The sequence below is a fragment of the Magallana gigas genome, chromosome 8, assembly GCF_963853765.1.
Source record: "Magallana gigas chromosome 8, xbMagGiga1.1, whole genome shotgun sequence".
Lineage (NCBI taxonomy): Eukaryota > Metazoa > Mollusca > Bivalvia > Ostreida > Ostreidae > Magallana > Magallana gigas.
Genome location: NC_088860.1, coordinates 16,521,738 through 16,539,614, shown reverse-complemented (window position 1 = coordinate 16,539,614; position 17,877 = coordinate 16,521,738). Strand labels below are relative to the sequence as shown.

The window sequence follows — 17,877 nt, the reverse complement described above, 5'->3', positions numbered from 1 at the left end:
AATCTTCTACATGTTTTTCTATATGGGCTATTTCTTAATAGAGCTCAAGTTCCTTTTTAAGACAGAAAAAGCACACAGACGACATTATCGGTGTAGTTTTCTTTTAGTTTTGAGGTTTTGAAGATGGAAAACACACAAGACATCAACCGTAAACAACATGGGGCTGGTGATGATGATAAAAATACAACGGAGAAAACGACGGAAACGAAAGCTACACGTAGTTGATTTCTAACAGTCACTTCTTTTTTTACACAATTTTTAGGATAGCTTAAGAAATTTCATACTACAGTATTGTTTCACCGAAGCAGTATTTGATGCTTTAATTTAACACAAGAAACATTCATATTTGTTTTAGGAATGTCGATGATGAGCTTTTTTACAACCGAATTAACCAGAGGATATCTTCTAGAGCGGGACAAGGCAAAATTTTCTGAGAGGAGAGAACGAGTTTACACATTTATGAAAACTCCTAGAGAATTGGAAAAGGTACTTCGATGCTGCATTTTTCATGAAAGAGTATTTTCTATACAATTTTGTAGGGATAGTATTTTTAATTGCATTTATAATGATGCATCAGATTGTTATTCCATCTTTACATAAAATATGTTGGTTTTTGTGTGTGTGTGAATCAAAGGTATGGTTACTCAAAATACTGGCTAGTGCAGCAAATTATCCGTGTTGACACAATGACAGAATTCAAAAACAGCATGAATATTTTTTAAGCTATAGGTGTATTTTTTAATGACATGACAATGTCCATATAAATCATAGTTATAATATCACAAAGACCATACTGGCATGCGATCAGTTCTTACTGAGTACCATTTCTTGCCAGTGCAATGTTACATGTATGTCATTTTATCAACACATAAAGTTATATATGAAAAATGATGTAACAATGCACTGGCAAGAAATGGTACTCAGCAAGAACTGGTCGCATCCCAGTACAGATACTTGATTCATCTATTAATTTTAAATTGATATGGAAAATAATCTAATCTGTCTAATCTTCATAAAAGCACATTCCTTAGGTTTATTGACAAAAATTTTAAGCTGAAATGTATTAAAGTATGAAAGAGTTCTCTTGTTTGTTCTTTAAAATTATTGTTTGATATAACATTACACTGCAGAGACCCAACAATGAGAATTTTTTAAAAATATTTCATTCTCCCATTCTTCCCAGATATTGGGAATGTTCTTAATTAAATGGGAAGTGCATGAGCCCTAGCTACTCTGTGTTTGTTTCTTTTCTAATTGAGCCATTTGTCTTGCAATTATTTGACAAAGTTTTATTTTTGATGAAAGTCTATTGTAAAGCTTATGGAAATCAGAAATTCAGTCTTGAATAATCAAAATTAACATTTTTAACCAAAAAGGTTGTTTGATTCTAGACATAAGATGAGATTAAACTAAACGTTTTAGTTTTGAATGTTTGAAAAACTTACTTTTGGTAACTCTACACTGTACTACGTACATTAGATATTTAATTAAAAAATATAAAATACTATTCTTTATTTCAGTTCTTGGTATATGGGTTTCTCCAGTGTTTAGATGCATTCCTTTTTTATTTCACATTCCTCCCAGTGAGAATTGTTCTGGCATTCCTGAAGATTTTAACACATCCTTGTGGTGTTCTTATACCAAGGTATAAGTTTCACAAATAACTTTTGTTGCTCTGCTTTCAATTGTACATGTCCAATCATTAGTTCTATTTACAAAATTTAGTCTCTTACATAAAACAAAAATTTAAAGGGACTTGGATAGGTTTGAGATCAAAATTTTATTTTTATTTTTATGTATAAAATGATTTATTGGTGCATTTTAAATGATTGGCCGAAATATTAAATGTTAAAGTCAAGTTACAAGCGAGATACAGAGGTAAGAATTGATGGTCATGTAAACAAAGCTCGAGTCTTATAGTTGTTAACAAAAAATGTAATGTAGAGAATTACCATTTCTTAGACAAAATGACTTGTAAAAAACAATTTAAACTAATTCAATATCTGCTTAAATACTATTATCAACAAAAGAAAGTTACATTTGATTGAAATTTAGACCAATACAACGAATATGTAAAAAATAACAATATTTGAACTTTGTTTACAAAACAAAGAATTATAAACTCTGTATCTTGCTTATAACTTGATATTTGAGTTTCAAATTTTGACATAGCATTACGAACTTTTATATTTATCAGTATAAACATTGAAAATGAAAAAAATAAAATTTGAAAATTTTAAGTCAAATCGTGTCCAAGTCCCTTTAAGACATATTTGTGTTAACAGATATATAGCCATCATTTATTTTTTTGTAATCTGAAAAGGTTTTTTCTCTTTCTGTTACATGAACTTTACATAATTATGTTCTTTCTCTGTTGTGATTACAGATGTGAAATCTTGGAACCTGCCCAGATTTGTGATATTCTAAAGGGAGTTATTCTAGTTTTTTGTTTTCTTATTGTAAATTATATTGATACCTCCATGATGTATCATCTTGTCAGAGGACAGGCAGTCATCAAACTGTATGTTTTCTACAACATGTTAGACGTAAGTTTCTAGTGATATTGCACTATAACTTTGCTTGCCTTCTTCAATTTAAATCACTTCACAGATCTTTTGACTTTCTAAAGAAATACTGTAGATTCCTTATTTTACATGCTTCATCCCATTAATCTACTGCTTTGCCTCAAATCGCAAAACTATAAATAAGCAAACACTGAATTGTTATCATAGTTCAATTTAGTTCAAATCTGTCTGAAAAATAAAAGCGAGATTGAAATCTGTGAGATGTGCATCTAATACCAGTATGTAGATATTAAATTGGTATACATGTACATACATGTAGCTACATTTATTTCCCTAGCAATAATGTGACTGTATATGTACATCTTATAGTTAAATGTACCAGTATAAACATCATATTCTAAATGTAATAGTAAAAAAAATTATTTATTTATTATTTCTTCTAAAGTTTAAGATTTGTTCACCTTCTTGAATGGATCAATTTTTATGGTAAAGTGTATGTGTATTGTTACTTGATTGTACATATAATTAAAACAATGTAACAGGGATACGATATACAGTGTAACTCATTTTGTTTTTACCATAGATGGCTGACAAGCTGTTTTCAAGTTTTGGACAAGACATTTTGGACTCTTTGTTTTGGACAGCTACTGAGCCTAAAGACAGAAAGAGAGAACACATAGGAGTGCTTCCTCATCTAGTCATAGCCATCATTTATGTTGGTATCCTTACCCAGGAAACTAGCCCTGCAAATGAGTAGATGTTGTAATTGCAAATGGTGTTTTTGATGCACATGCAATCTCCTCAGATTGTTTTGTGAAACACTGTCACTTATTTCTAGAACTGATTTTGGTATCTTTGGAAACATTTTCAAAAGACCATCTTTAGTTATTGCTTTAAATTCAGGTTATTGTTATGGTTACACTGTACTTTAATCCTTGACAAAACACAAGTCATACACACTCTGTTGATCTTATTCCAAGCCACAGTTCTGTTAGTGGCCTTCAACTCCCACAACAAAGCCTTGTTGACGGTTATGATGTCCAATAATGTAAGTACATGTAACTCCTCCAGAGCAACATACAGTAATTATACTGTAATCATTCATTAATACACTTCTGCATTACTTGAAATACACATTTTTCATGCATGTGTATTTATAATATTAGAGTCTCGATCCCTAGTTATTTTTTAATACTGTTATAGACACAATCCATTTCAGTGTGAAACTGACTTGGTTTAATTATAGCGTACAACAATTCACTATTACTTAAAAACTTCCTATACTCATTATATCCTTATTTATTTCCTCCGATGATTTTATTACCATCCAACATATATAAAGGGCAATACATGTATTATCATTTATTCCTTAACATTTCTTTGCTTCATTAATGGTTAATTAAACAATTAGATAAAGTAACATTGATGTAATGTCAATTGTATAGCAAACCAGTTACCATTTGGAAGTTATACAGGCCCCCCCCCCCTCCCCCCCCCCCCCCCAAAAAAAAATAATAATAATAACACTGATATGGTTATTATTCAATTTTATTTCAACATTTTTTTTCTGATATTTTTCAACATTTTTATTTGTTTTCAGTTTGTGGAAATAAAAGGAAGCCTCTTTAAAAAGATAGACAAAGGATTCCTGTTTCACATTTCCTGCAGTGATGTAAAGGAGAGATTTCTATACATTGTACTTCTGGCAATAGTCTTCATAAGAAACATGACAGAGTTTTCCTGGGACCCTCGTAAGAAACTTGACATTGATACAATTGATAAATTTAAGTGAATTTATTTACGGGTTCTTTCCAAGTATTTACTAGAAAATTTGTTGTATTTTTGTGTTTAGAACATGTGTGGGTTATCCTTCCTGATGCTGTGATGGTGTTTGGGGCAGAGATCTTGGTGGATTGGGTTAAACATGCTTTTATTCTCAAGTTTAATGAGATACCAGCAGATGTAAGCCTCATGATATCTACAGTTAATCACAGTATATATACATGTATACACATTGCAAGCTCTCTGTCCAAAGCTCTGTACAGTAATTGTAGTGAAGTAAATTCATAAGGCCATTGGACTTTAATTGACAAAACTGATTTTCACTGTACCAGTACTAGAAACACAATTATTATAGTGAGCTATACGTGTTATTACATAGCTGATTTTTGTAATACATAATGATAGATTTGCTTTCAAACCAATGTCCTAATTAAGTTTAAGATACTGTATACAGGGAAATATTTGCCCTGTTTTTTAATTTTGTTCCTTAAGACCTTTAGCCCCCATTGTCAGTGGGCATATTTATGACTGGCTGAATTCCAGTATCTCAAGTCATTTCTCTTTTAACACTACTGTGTCTGAGTGTATTCTAGACTGAGCAAAACATTTGCAAGTGTAAAAGGGCAAATTGACATAAAACACAGATCGAAAACTACCATGTATACCCTTTATTTTGAATATTATAAATAATATTTGATTATGTTGTGTCAGACAATATCATTACTATAGCTCTAAGAGGCACATCACTTACACATTACTAAAGTTAAATTTGTTTGAGACAATAAAACAAGGTCTGATTTCTAACATGGGTTTAATCATGAAAACTGTTCTCATTACCCTATGATTCATTAGGAATGTAGAAGTAAACTTCCAGTGGAGACAGTCATACCTAAATATTGTGGAATTATTTGAATTCATGAGGGAGCGTTATGTGGAAAGTTGAATGTTTATAGTATATGTGGAAAGGATTTTGGTTGATTGCATAAAGATTTATGTTTTAAAATTCAATGAGAATGATGTAAGTTTATAAACGAGGAATTCCCAAACATTCCTGTAATTATTCTACTAATCAAGGTACCGCTACAGATGCTTCTTTTTCTATTTTAGGTGTACCATTCCTTCTCTACCAGACTTGCTGAAGATATGGTGGCCAATAGGCAAAGCAGAGTAAGTGACAGTAAAAGTGAGAAAATACTCAGACGTAAACATGTGGTAATAAAGTTAATTATGTGTCTGGGCACAATACGTTCAAATAGTTAAATCTATGAATATCATAGACATTCTTTAGATATTGAGTTCATGTTTTTGTGAAACATTCATCATGAGTCAATGGAAAAACCAAGCTTGAAGGTCCTCCTCGGAGTAATGACTGATATGTTGATGTCCTGGTCAAATTGATGGGTAAAATTATGTTTCAAATTTGAAAATAGCATAGTTATGACTTGTCACTTTCATGGACAGATCAAATTGATGAAGAAAACAACTATACTTTGTCCCAAGATATCCTCGCTTCATATTTTGCTTAATTACTTGATATTTATAAATACCTCTGGGTTCAAATTATTTCCATACAAAACAATGAAAAATTTCCAAGATTTCTTCAAAAAACGCCCCCTTTAGCTTATCAGCTTTCAGTACAGGGCTAAAAAAAGTTATGTCTATGGGGATTTTGTATTGCAAGAGACCCATATGATAACATTGAAAAATTGTGTGAGGTATTTCAAGTGACTTCCGAATGGAGAAAAGATGTAAACATTCATCATTATAATCTCCGTAAGAAAGCTGTTTTCTTTTGTGTGAATTTTTCCAAATGATAATGTGTCAATAAAGTTTTTTTCATGGAAAGTTTCCCTTTGAGCTATTTCAATTGCACTTCTTTCACAGGCATGTGTATTTTTAATAAAAATTGGCCAAATGTGCTGCATAAATATCTTGGGACAGACTATAGCTTTGGTGTCTCAATTGAGATCGCCCCTTCCTTAAAATGGACTTTGTTGCACTACAATTTGTTTACAGTCTCACAATTTTTTGATGTTGTAAAATTATTGTTGATCTGAAGTTATTAGTGCATGTAAATTAAAACCTTTACCAAAAAACTGCAGGTTTTTTCTTCCAAGCTGTCTTGAATACTGAACACACACTCTTTAGAACTTTGCAGGGGTCCTGGGTTTGATTCCTGGTCCAGCTATATGTTTTCAATATATATATATGCTCATTTATCCTTTCCTATTACAAATTATATAGTTACATAAATTGGCAATCATAATTTAATTGGTTTAAATTTACCTCCAGATGCAAACCAATTAATATCAAAAGGTTGTATCACAAAAACAATTTAGAACACATTTACTTCTGTTCCACATTTGTATTGGATTCAGGCTCAGCAGGAGCTATCCTTTAGGCTCAATGCTTGGTCGGATCTCTTATAGAACTTAGAACTTGTGATGTAATTATGACGGAGGAATGTTGTGACTGACAATTTACTGATATTCCCAGGCCTTCATTGACTACTCGGACTTGGTATCCAGGAGGATGGGCTTTACACCGATACCACTGGCCGTCCTAGTGCTACGGATCTGTACGAAATCCTTCAAAGTGTCGGGCTACACAGGGCTAGGGATCCTTATTCTGCTCTACCTCTGGTATGTTCCTCAGTTCTGTTGTAAATATGTGTCAATAGACAATAGGCTCAGTGTAGATGTAACATCTGAGGATTGCTGGAGAAGGTTGTGATATAAATCTTGTATCAAACACCTAGGGTTTATAACACATGGGTTGGCGAATTTTCTGTGTATATTGCGCAGGGCGGAAAAGGGTATATTTTCTATAAGTATACAATATAATATATTATTGGCGTATTATATAATATTATATCATATGAAACAATATTATATTGTATTGTTAAACAATATTGTTAGTATTACATTGTATATGGTAGCGTATTGATAGCTACAATATCCTACATTACAGTATAAAATTTACATATACACTGTAGTATGATACAGTAATGTAACATGATAAAATAATGTGTCAAACCACACATTAATATACAATATGTTAATAAAGATTTATAATAACTATAATTTTCAATTAATGTGAAAAAGGTGATCTTATAAAGGTGATCCCTTATCTAGAGAGCTTTGTAATCTTTGATTTCCTACTAGTATGTTTAAGACACGTACTGTACAAGATATATTTATTAAGCCTTGAGTAAAGATACTTATTGGGAAAAACAATTTAAATGTGAAATTTCTTATTTGCCTATTTTGCAGTCCAGTTACAATGAAAATTTTGCATATTTTTCATGGAGCTTCAAAGATATGTATTGCTCATACATATAAGGCATTGAATTCATCTGTTGCCCATGCCCATACATGTATCTATTACCTGGACTTCACATTCAGCACTTTGTGTTTATTTTAGTTTTTAAAAAACTACCGACATTCAAGATATTTTCATGTAATTTCACACTCTTATATATATATATTATTTGGAACTATTCAACGATATATGTCAACATATTCTGATGTTAACTATAATGCTGAATTCACTTTATTTGTCAAAAATAAATGCACAGTATTTCAATAAACTTTATTAGCTTATGCAAATCAAATATATACAAACTTAAGAACATTATTTTCCATCTTTCATCATATTTCATTATTATTTCTTAAATCTAGCCAAATGTAGATGTTGTTTTTCAATTCAAAGGTATCATTAGACAGGATATTTATGTCTTATGTACACCAGAGATGCATTTTTACATTATACATGTATTAACTTATTTATGATTAATAACTTACTACGTAATATGGAACTATTTACTTGCTATAAACAGAAGCTGATAGTTTCGTACAGCAGAAGATGAAGGTTAATCTTGACTTTTCTCTAATTGTAAGACTTAAGGTGGCTCACTAAACCATGAAATATTTTCTCAAATCAACAGAAAATTACTTGATTATGATAGATATCATAATGGATAAGAAGTATTTAAGTCTAATAGGCAAAAAATGTTCAATTTTGGATGAAAAAGTACATTTTCAAAAATTTAATCCAGTTAACATGAACAAAAGCTCCTGGCGGATTCGAACTCATGACCTGCGGTTCAGAAGCCCAATACATTAACCACATAGCTACGACATTATACTACCCAATCGAACGATATAAACAGTTTAACAAAACATTTAAATTGCCATCTTATGACGTAGTGTCTTAAAAAGTTTAAGTGTAGGTGTAGTGAGGTACCTTAATCAAATCTATGTAGTCACTCCTCTTTTTCAGTTTGATGACCTTCAAGGTGTTTAACAGTATTGTCCTGCTTGGAAAGGCCTACACACTCATAGAGGAAAAGGAAAAGATGGAGGTCGATGAACAACAGAACAAAAAGTTTGATAAACAAGAGTTTGTCATTGATCCAAATTCCCTAGAGAAATTTAACCAAGTGTATCAAAAAACTTCCGTGAAAGCCAGATTTCCTTCATGTGCTGAGTCAAACTTATCCCAATCTATTCCCAACATTCATGAGAAGTGTCAAGAAACAGAACTTAGAAAGTTTGACTCTGTGATGGAATTGCCAGTTACCAGTCATAGGAAAGTAGATTTACATTCAGACGTTTTAGAAGAAAAACAGGAAAATGGGTGCAATGATACAAATGTAAAGGAAGCTGATCTCAATGTTTCACATACACAGGAACGGCAAGGTGTAGAGGCAGATGATAGCAAGCTGTTGGGGGGTCACAGTGAGGAGAAGACAATTAGGAGGAGGACATTTGGAGGAGAGAGCAGTGAGATGGAGGACCCCCGCTCCTCTAGTCCCAACAGAAAGAGGCTGCTCAGTACCGAGAGTACAGTCTGACCCCAATACACTTATGTACTATATAAACATGTACTAACTACATGTAAGGGAGGAGTTCCCTAAAGATTTATTTGTGAAGTTCTTGCTATTTGTTGTAAAAATGGGTTGTAAGCATGTAAAAGCTATTTATTCTCAAAATTTTATTTTGTGACGTGTCTACAGCATTAAAAGCTACTGTATGTGGTACAATAGTGGTGCATTGGTGTTTAATTAAGCATAATGATATGATCAAATAAATTATATTGACTTTTTAATGTTAACTGCTTGATGTGATTGAAAAACATTTTCTGGTCAGACTGTCTCTCTTTTTCTGTATTGAATTTTTGTTTGTGCTGACAAGAACTATTTAGTGCTTATTCGTGTTATACTGCATTTAACACTGTACAAGTCTTTACCTGACATCTACAATGTATTTATTTAAATTTCAAAACTGTGCCATATGTCTTATAAATATGCTTTATAGAATGAAAATATTTTTTTCTGAAGTGGAAAAGATGTTTTTTCCTATTGATGAATTAGAGTAGGTTATTTCAATTGACTTTTTTTTGTTGATGGGGTACTTATCAGTCAATACTTGTATAAAATCCAGAAAAAGCATAAGGTATGTTCTATAACAATGCAACCCACTATTAAAACTAAAATTGTTTGTTTTTTCAACCCTCAGAGTAAGAGTTTTATATTTTCAATTGATTTTATAAAATTACATTGTATTCATAAAGTTATCATTTTACATTTACATGTATATGATAGAAAAAAAAAACTCTTGCTGACAAAATAGGTTCAAAATTAATTCAGTGAATTTTTTTTTTAATTCTAATAGCATTAATCTAACAGACATTAACAAACTTAAGGTTAAGGTTCTATTGAATTCGTGTTTGTTGTATTGTCTAGTGCTGTACAATGCTATCCTTTACAAAAAATTTGTAAATGATAGCATTATAAAGGATATGAATATCATCTTATTAAACTATAAATTTGAAATTTATAATTAAATGTAATAGTCATATCTGTTTTTCCATTTCAACTTCAAACAACTCATTAGATTACTACAGCATTCTCATATTACATGATCATACTTCAAATCTGCATTCTTATATATAATATGTTTAGGAATGTGTATAAGATTTTTTAAAGAAGACAGAAATAAACTGATGTTCAAACCAGGGAAGTACATATATCCCTGGATTAAAACTTGCCCTATTTTTGACATGTTTTGAAAATTAAATAGTTAATAAGATATTTTTCTTCAGGAAAGATACTTTGAGGGTATAATTCTTTGTGGACAAAAATCATGTGTTTGACATAAATACTAGTCTTCCATTATGAAATAGGTGATATATGATTTTTTTAGTTGAGTGTTAGTTTTGGCAAACTTATAAATTGTGAAAATTAATATGTGGAGGCTGTAAATCCTACAAAATTGATATAGTATTTATTCATTCAGTACAATGTCAAATAAAAGAATCAACATTTTCAATTTTTGTTAATACTTATCTATCCCTTTTAATGAAATTTTTTTTGGTTGCATTTAAATGCTATTTATTTGTTTCCATATGCTCTTCCAATTATATTTGCCGGCTAAAGTCAATGAAACAGAACTCTTGGCAATATACCCTTACCTTGTGGTGTAATTCTATTTTGTTAACATGCCTGCAGTTTTTATTGCAATTATTTATTATGAAAGAATACCCTGCGTTAAGTGGAAATTTGATACTGTAAGCCATCGAGGAGGGGGGGGGGGGGGGGGGGGGTGGCTAGTATTTCAGAAAGTATAATGAACATAACCTCTTCATTTGAATAATTCATCTTTGTCAGGCGTAGTAATAAATTTAATTATTCTTAAATCTATGTTGGTAAGATCCCACACTTCGTTGTCAATTTGTCTAGTAATACCCAAGATGATGCATTTATTAATAAACATCATTACAACAAAACATCGGTTTTACTGTATGGCGCAATATTTTACCAATAAGTTTTCTATGTAGACAGGATACAAAATAAAGCTAATTATCTAGAAATACAAGTTTAGATCGTCCAGTTTAGTAGGAGATTTCTAACAAGGCTATAAATCACATTATTTAAGATACTCACCTTTTTGCCTTTTCAAATGTTGCCGTCGAACAACTAGCTGATATCTGTTGTAACGTAGTACGCGCTTTTTTATATAACCTCATATTTTCAGTCACATGACATTATATAACCAATAAAAATTTGCTGCACAATCTATCGACTTATAAGAGACTTTCCTAGATATTTGGAGAAACTACTGAATGGTATCAATAATGATAATATGTGGTTGCTTGCTATTAATAACCAACTTGAGATAAAACTACAAAATCGCAACAGGTTACAATACATTTTGCTTAATGTTCCAAATTAAAATGAAAAATATTAAGGAAAATTAGTTGCAGATTTATTAGGATGACAGGAGTCCATGCGGAATATCTCTAAAATCAAAGTTATAAGACTTTTAACCTAATTTCCAATGTAAATTCTACATATCATAAAAATAATGTCCTTTATTTTCTTGTATCAATCTATACAGTGCTAAATGGAAAGTTGAGTTTGGTGTTTTCATAATAACAATATAAAAAAAAAAGAACAAATCTCTTTTTTGAGTATTTTATTTCAAAAATCAGAAGAGTTAATTAGAAAGTTATATATAGCAAAGAATTGTTACGTGGTACGTGTTACAATGTATGGCAAAGTCATACCCCCGCTTCGAAGTAGAGGTACATACTGTTTTACCCTTGTGTGTCTGTGTATCAACCTCTAATGATAAAACGTCGCTCCATAATACAAATATCATTAAGCGTAGCAATTGCAACCCCTAATGCTATAAATTCTTGCATTAACAGTTGACAACATCAACCACTAATGATAAATCGCCGCCTAATGATACAAATATAATTATCATTAAGCGTTGCGAATGCAAAGCACACATAACGCTTAATGAAACAAGCAAAAAGTGTCTGTCATTCCTAACTCATGTAATATATGTACTAAAAGTAATTGTGCAACTCGACCACGTGCATGTTTTAACCCATTCTAAAGCCAAGTTTTCATTCCTTTTTTCCTGGCTATCCATTACAATTTCCGAGACACATTCCTCTAAAACATTAGAATGAATACCTTTCCGCTCATTAACATTAGCGCCATGGTATTCGAATTTAACTTTGAAACCGATTCCTAGATATGGATCTCAATTATTGAGAGATCACACCAATGTCTGAAAATTTGTTCTTTTTAATCAAAGGCACCTGACGTTATAAATTTTTCTTATTATAAAAAAATATACCCCTACCTAAAGGTATATTTTTTATTATGTAAAAAATATCTAACAAGGTGGGGGTATATTCTTTTATTATAACAAAAATATATGTAATGACCTTTTTGACTTAATAGAATGATATTTAGAATGCTCTACAAATGCAAACTTAAAGCACGGAAGCTATGGAAGCCATGGGAGAACATTAACTTACGTCTTAATTGTTCTCAGCCCTGGAAGAAGTTTGTTAGGACTTGTTTATTTTGATTTAATTATCATTTGATAACTTAAAGACTGTAATGAATAAATATAACACGTGGCGTACCGTTCGACATGGACACTGACAATACTAGTTTCAGCGACGATGATTGGTTTTTATAAATATAAAGAATATTTTTTATGCACCCAAGACATTTATTGGTTTTGAATATTCAATCTGTAATTCTGTCACTGTTACGTGCCATCAAACTTTAACTTTCTTTTAAAATGAAATTTTAAGGCAGAATGTTTCCGAAAATAGAATTTATCGACAAAGATTAGAAGGACAATTCCACGTTCAATATTGATTCTACTTCTAGAAGAAACAGGAATCTTATTGTATTTCGTTAAAATTGTTGTCAAGTGGTATTCAAATATATCGAAGCTGTATTTTTGTAGATGATATGTACACTGGTAAATCGTGAAAATTATTCCTTTGACAAAGTTTAATAAACTTAAGGAGGCCGACTTTAGTTTTCATTGCGCATGTTTATGCGCATTCTGGTATAATACAGTTGATTTATACTCATATGAGATTTTTTTGATATCATTTATAAAATTGAACACAATAAATAAAATACAGATAAAAATATATATATTTTTTAAGGAAATTTTTATTTTTTAAACTATTTTTCTGTTGTGGGGTAGGGGAGCGTTGCCATTGCACTTTTATGACGTTATGATGAAATGAAGCTTTATAGGAGTACGGTATAAGAAATAACATAAAAGAAAAGGTAAAAATTGGACGCCGTTGAAATTTTAAATACAGAATGATGCTATCCTTGAGGACATTTTCCTTGTTTTTTGAATGAATCTATTTTACCCATTTTCATTCGTAATGATCCAAATATATAGCAAAATTTGGTGCATTTTAATATTTTGAGATGGCCCCCACTAAAAACCAGACGGTAGAATTTAGTATTTTTACATATAAGGTAGGACATGATTGAACTATAATCATATATAACAATTTGAGAAAAAAAGCATTGTAGTTTGTTTTTAATCTGCTTTGATGTGCGAAAAATGACAGTTTCCTATATATTCCTTTAGTAAATGTACCTCTACTTTGAAATGGTCCCTAAAAGGAACCAGACGATCGATTTTCTTGAAACTTCGCAAAAAACCTAATATTGGCCTCCGTAAATCATTAGAAATAAAAATTACATTTCCGGGCATTTCTTTCTTTTTTTTTTCTTTCTTTTTTTCTTTTTTTGAAAATAAAAGTCTAATATGAATGCGTAAATATTTTGTGTAAGGTTTATTATTTTTGTTTTAATTACTTCTTTGGCAAACCTGAAATGAAAATAAAGTTTGTTTGCAATTCATAAATTTGTCTAGTTAGCAGGCAAAACTATTCAAAGCTATTTTTTTTTTAATGATTTTTGTAAAGCTGAAGGATTTTGATTTTTCTCCGAGTTTACCTTGACTTAATGTAACTTTAAAATAAGATTTGTCTTTTTGAATTTGCAGTAGGAGTTCCGTAATTTATGTTAAGAGATTTTTCAAAATAAAAGCTGCTTGAAAGTATTGTTCTGTAATAAAAATCTCCCTTATCGAAGATAAAATTAAAAAGAAAACTAAGAAATTTCACCATGCCTTACGTATACAATGAAAATCCTTGGTATTTTTTGGGTTAGGAATGAATGTTAACATGATGAATTAAAAAAATCACTCCAAAACCTCACATATACAATTGTTGTGTGTATTTTTGTAATCCTTTCCCACAAACTGGGAGTGTAAGGCTGTATATGTATTTGTTGTTTAAAAATACAAAGGGTGGATCTTGAATAAGAAAATTATCCCCAATCATCTTTTTTTTTTGGGGGGGGGGTCTTTTTTCTCCACTTCAACACAGCATGCCATTTAAATACGTGTTACCATTTATTAAGATGGAAAATGAGACTATCAGCTTTAATTTTAAAAAGTGTTTAGTCTAAGTGTGAAGAGCTGAAGATGGTTGCGTGAATAGTAGAATGAACAGAATTCTTTTTTACACTCTTATTTACATCATTTCTATTTATAACTCACTCACAATGCAAAAACAACTAAGTCTACTGGAAGAAATTCCTTGGGACAAAATATTGATGACATCCGGAATAAACCCTCGCTGTTTATTGAATGTTCTCCAGGAATGAAAATAGGCGTGTTGAAAATATCTTCTTTGAAAGAGACTGGTGAGTCGGCCTAGAAATAAGAGTTTGCGGATATCTATTTCCGATTTGATAGGTAGAACGTTGAAAACACTTTCACAGATATCGGATCTTGTTTTGGTCGGAAGATTTTGTGCATTTTTGCAAACAAAATGTTGAAAAACATTTAGGCGTTGAAGATCGTTGGTAGATAGATTGCTCCATAATTCACAACCGTAGAGGACTGTGGGAAGAACGATCGTCTTATAGAGATGTGACAAAGTAAGCGGGTTAAGATAGTTGGAGCCTATATCGTTCAGAGCAAAATATGATTTTTGTCCTTTTCTACAAGCTGTTATAATCCTATCTGAGAGTGTAAGTTTGTTGTTGATAATAATGCCTAGGCGATTATAGTTGTCAGCACATGGAATTATTGTATCACCAAGTTTCCATATATAATCAAAATCTAGTTTGGAGCCTTTGGAGCGGATTTTTGGATGCACGATTTTTGAGCATTGAAGGAAAAACGCCACTTCCTGGAATATTCGGAAGAGACATCAAGCATGCGCTGTAACGTCGTAGGTGTTGTTGCAATACACGCGATATCATCAACAAGCGATGGACAGTTGCTGGTTATACTAAAAATACCAGTATTTGTACAGGACTTTTCCAGGTTAACAACAAGTTCGTTAATATACACAAGATATAAATAGGTTGACAGAACTCCACCTTGTCGTACACCTTGTGACACGGGAAACCAGTCTGATTGGGTTTGATTGACAACAATTGCACTGGTTGTGTTTTCTTTAACAGCAATCTTGGTTTAATGCAAGGTGAAGTACTTTCACCCATTTTATTTAATCTGTATGTAAATGATTTTGAAATCAATTTTTTAAATTCTGAATGTGTACCATTTGAAATTTCATCACTGAATCTTTTCCTTCTTATGTATGCTGATGACATGGTGATTTTTTCAGAAACAATTGCTGGTCTTCAATCACTTTTGGATGAATTAACATATTATTGTAGCACATGGAAATTACACATTAATGTTGATAAGTCAAAGATTGTTGTTTTTAGAAAAGGTGGAAGGGTAAAAGAAAACGAAAAATGGTATATTTATGGTAAACCACTTGACATTGTAGATCAGTTTGCTTATCTTGGCATTATTTTTTACTACAATAATAAATTTTCTAAAGCTGAGAAACAACTTGCTGAGCAAGGCAGGAAGGCATTATTTGTATTGAAAAAAAATATTAGAAACATGTTTTTTAACCATAATACTTTGCTATCATTGTTTGATTGCTTTGTTGGCAGTGTCATTAACTATGCTTCTGAGGTATGGGGTTCACTCAAAGCACCTAATATTGAGAAACTTCATCTTGATTTTTGTAAACATATCTTGGGAGTTAAAAGGTCAACTTGTAATGTAGCAGTTTATTCTGAATTAGGACGCTGTCCTCTGATGTACCAAAGAATGTTCAACATAGTTAAGTTCTGGAAAAAAATACTGTACCATAATAATTGTATTATTCAACATTGCTATTATACACTATATGACTGTGTCGAAAAACATAATGCAAAAAACTGGTTGTATCATGTTAAAGATTTTTTATGCAATCTGGGTATGTTTGAATTGTGGGAAAAACAAAAAATAACAGCTGCAGATCTCATTGTTGTTAAGCAACGTATTTTTGACCAAGCTACACAGTACATTTTTTCTCAACTAGATATTTCTAGTAAATGCTCTTTTTTCAAATACCTAATTGCAACCCATAATTTACAATTTTATTTAAGGAAACCTATTCCAAACAAATATCAAAAGTGTATTTCCAGATTCAGGTTGTCTTCACATCAATTGTCGATAGAAACAGGTCGATTTTATAATATTGAAAGACACAATAGAAATTGTTTTTTATGTTCAAATTCTATTGAAGATGAATTTCATTTTATTTTAATATGTCCCATATACGAAGGCTATCGCAAAAAATACATTAAGCCTTATTACTGGAAAAAACCTTCAATGTGTAAACTTCTGCAACTTTTTAATGTTGAAAATGCAAAGGAACTATGTAATCTGGGTAAATTTATTCACTTTGGTTTGAAATTAAGAAAAGATTTACTTAATGCAAATTAGATGTTGATATCATAGTATGTACATTTCTGCCACATTCTCCTGTTAATCTACCTGTACGTGTATATTGTTTATATTTATTGTACTGATGAGCTGTATAGCTTAAAGTTAATAAAGAACTTGAACTTGAACTTGTATGGCAATCATTAATGATTGACCAAAGTTTTCCAGATATACCCATTTCGCGTAATTTGATAAGGAGGCCATGCCTCCAAACCGTATCGAAAGCTTTTGAGATATCTAAAAAGCATACGTAAATGTTGCTGCCCGGTTCAACGTTATGGTATATAGTTTCTTGCATATTGAAGGAAGCGGTTAAACACCCAAGATGCTTTTGAAAACCCTGCTGTTGTCCGCAGGGGAAATGTCTGTCAATAACAAACTCTGATATTCTTGAATTGATAACATTTTCAAAAACTTTAAGGAAACATGACAACAGGGCAACTGGTCTGTAGCTATTGCAAGATGTCTTAGGTTTGTCTCCTCCCTTGTATAATGGTACGATGAATCCACGTTTCCAGAATTCTGGGATTTTCCCGATATATACAATCATAAGTCAGTTGGAGTTTTATGATATTTATTAAGCACTGTAATCGTATAGTGGTATAAAAGCAATATATAATCAATCTGCTATCAGTCTAAAATCCATCTACCAATTATTAATCAAATCATAAGTATAAAAATCAGTAAAATAAAATAAGCAATTGTTAGTACATCCTTTCGGGTCACAGTTCATAAGTGACTTATAACGAAGTCCATTGTTAAAGGTTAATTACAATTAAGAGTCTTGCATCCGTTGACCGCTTTCCAAAGTCCAACCATCGTCGAGAGTTTTATTCTTCCTGGTCATTCCGCTAACACCATGAGTTCTAACTACGCAGTTGTCCCTCTCGGTCAATGACCTTTAACATTGTTCACTATACACT

General features: G+C 31.4%; 1 protein-coding gene across 1 annotated transcript; it reads left to right on the top strand.

Moving 5' to 3' along the window:
* The first annotated feature begins 12 nt into the window (after nucleotides 1–12).
* On the top strand, nucleotides 13–10,436 carry LOC105345183 (transmembrane anterior posterior transformation protein 1 homolog). Its single transcript, XM_011453260.4, has 11 exons — nucleotides 13–217; nucleotides 356–486; nucleotides 1,521–1,645; nucleotides 2,387–2,546; nucleotides 3,109–3,244; nucleotides 3,476–3,573; nucleotides 4,126–4,276; nucleotides 4,378–4,487; nucleotides 5,415–5,474; nucleotides 6,804–6,949; nucleotides 8,589–10,436. The coding sequence occupies exons 1-11, from the start codon at nucleotides 124–126 to the stop codon at nucleotides 9,160–9,162; spliced, it is 1,785 nt and encodes a 594-aa protein (XP_011451562.3). The 5' UTR covers nucleotides 13–123; the 3' UTR covers nucleotides 9,163–10,436.
* The last annotated feature ends 7,441 nt before the right edge of the window (nucleotides 10,437–17,877 follow it).

Excerpts from the sequence above, each read along its gene's own strand:
- LOC105345183 (XM_011453260.4), top strand. The coding sequence starts at position 124 with ATGGAAAACACACAAGACATCAACCGTAAACAACATGGGGCTGGTGAT. Across the intron at positions 218-355 it reads GACGGAAACGAAAGCTACAC|GAATGTCGATGATGAGCTTT; the intron begins GTAGTTGATTTC and ends TATTTGTTTTAG. Across the intron at positions 4,277-4,377 it reads AGAGTTTTCCTGGGACCCTC|AACATGTGTGGGTTATCCTT; the intron begins GTAAGAAACTTG and ends TTTTGTGTTTAG.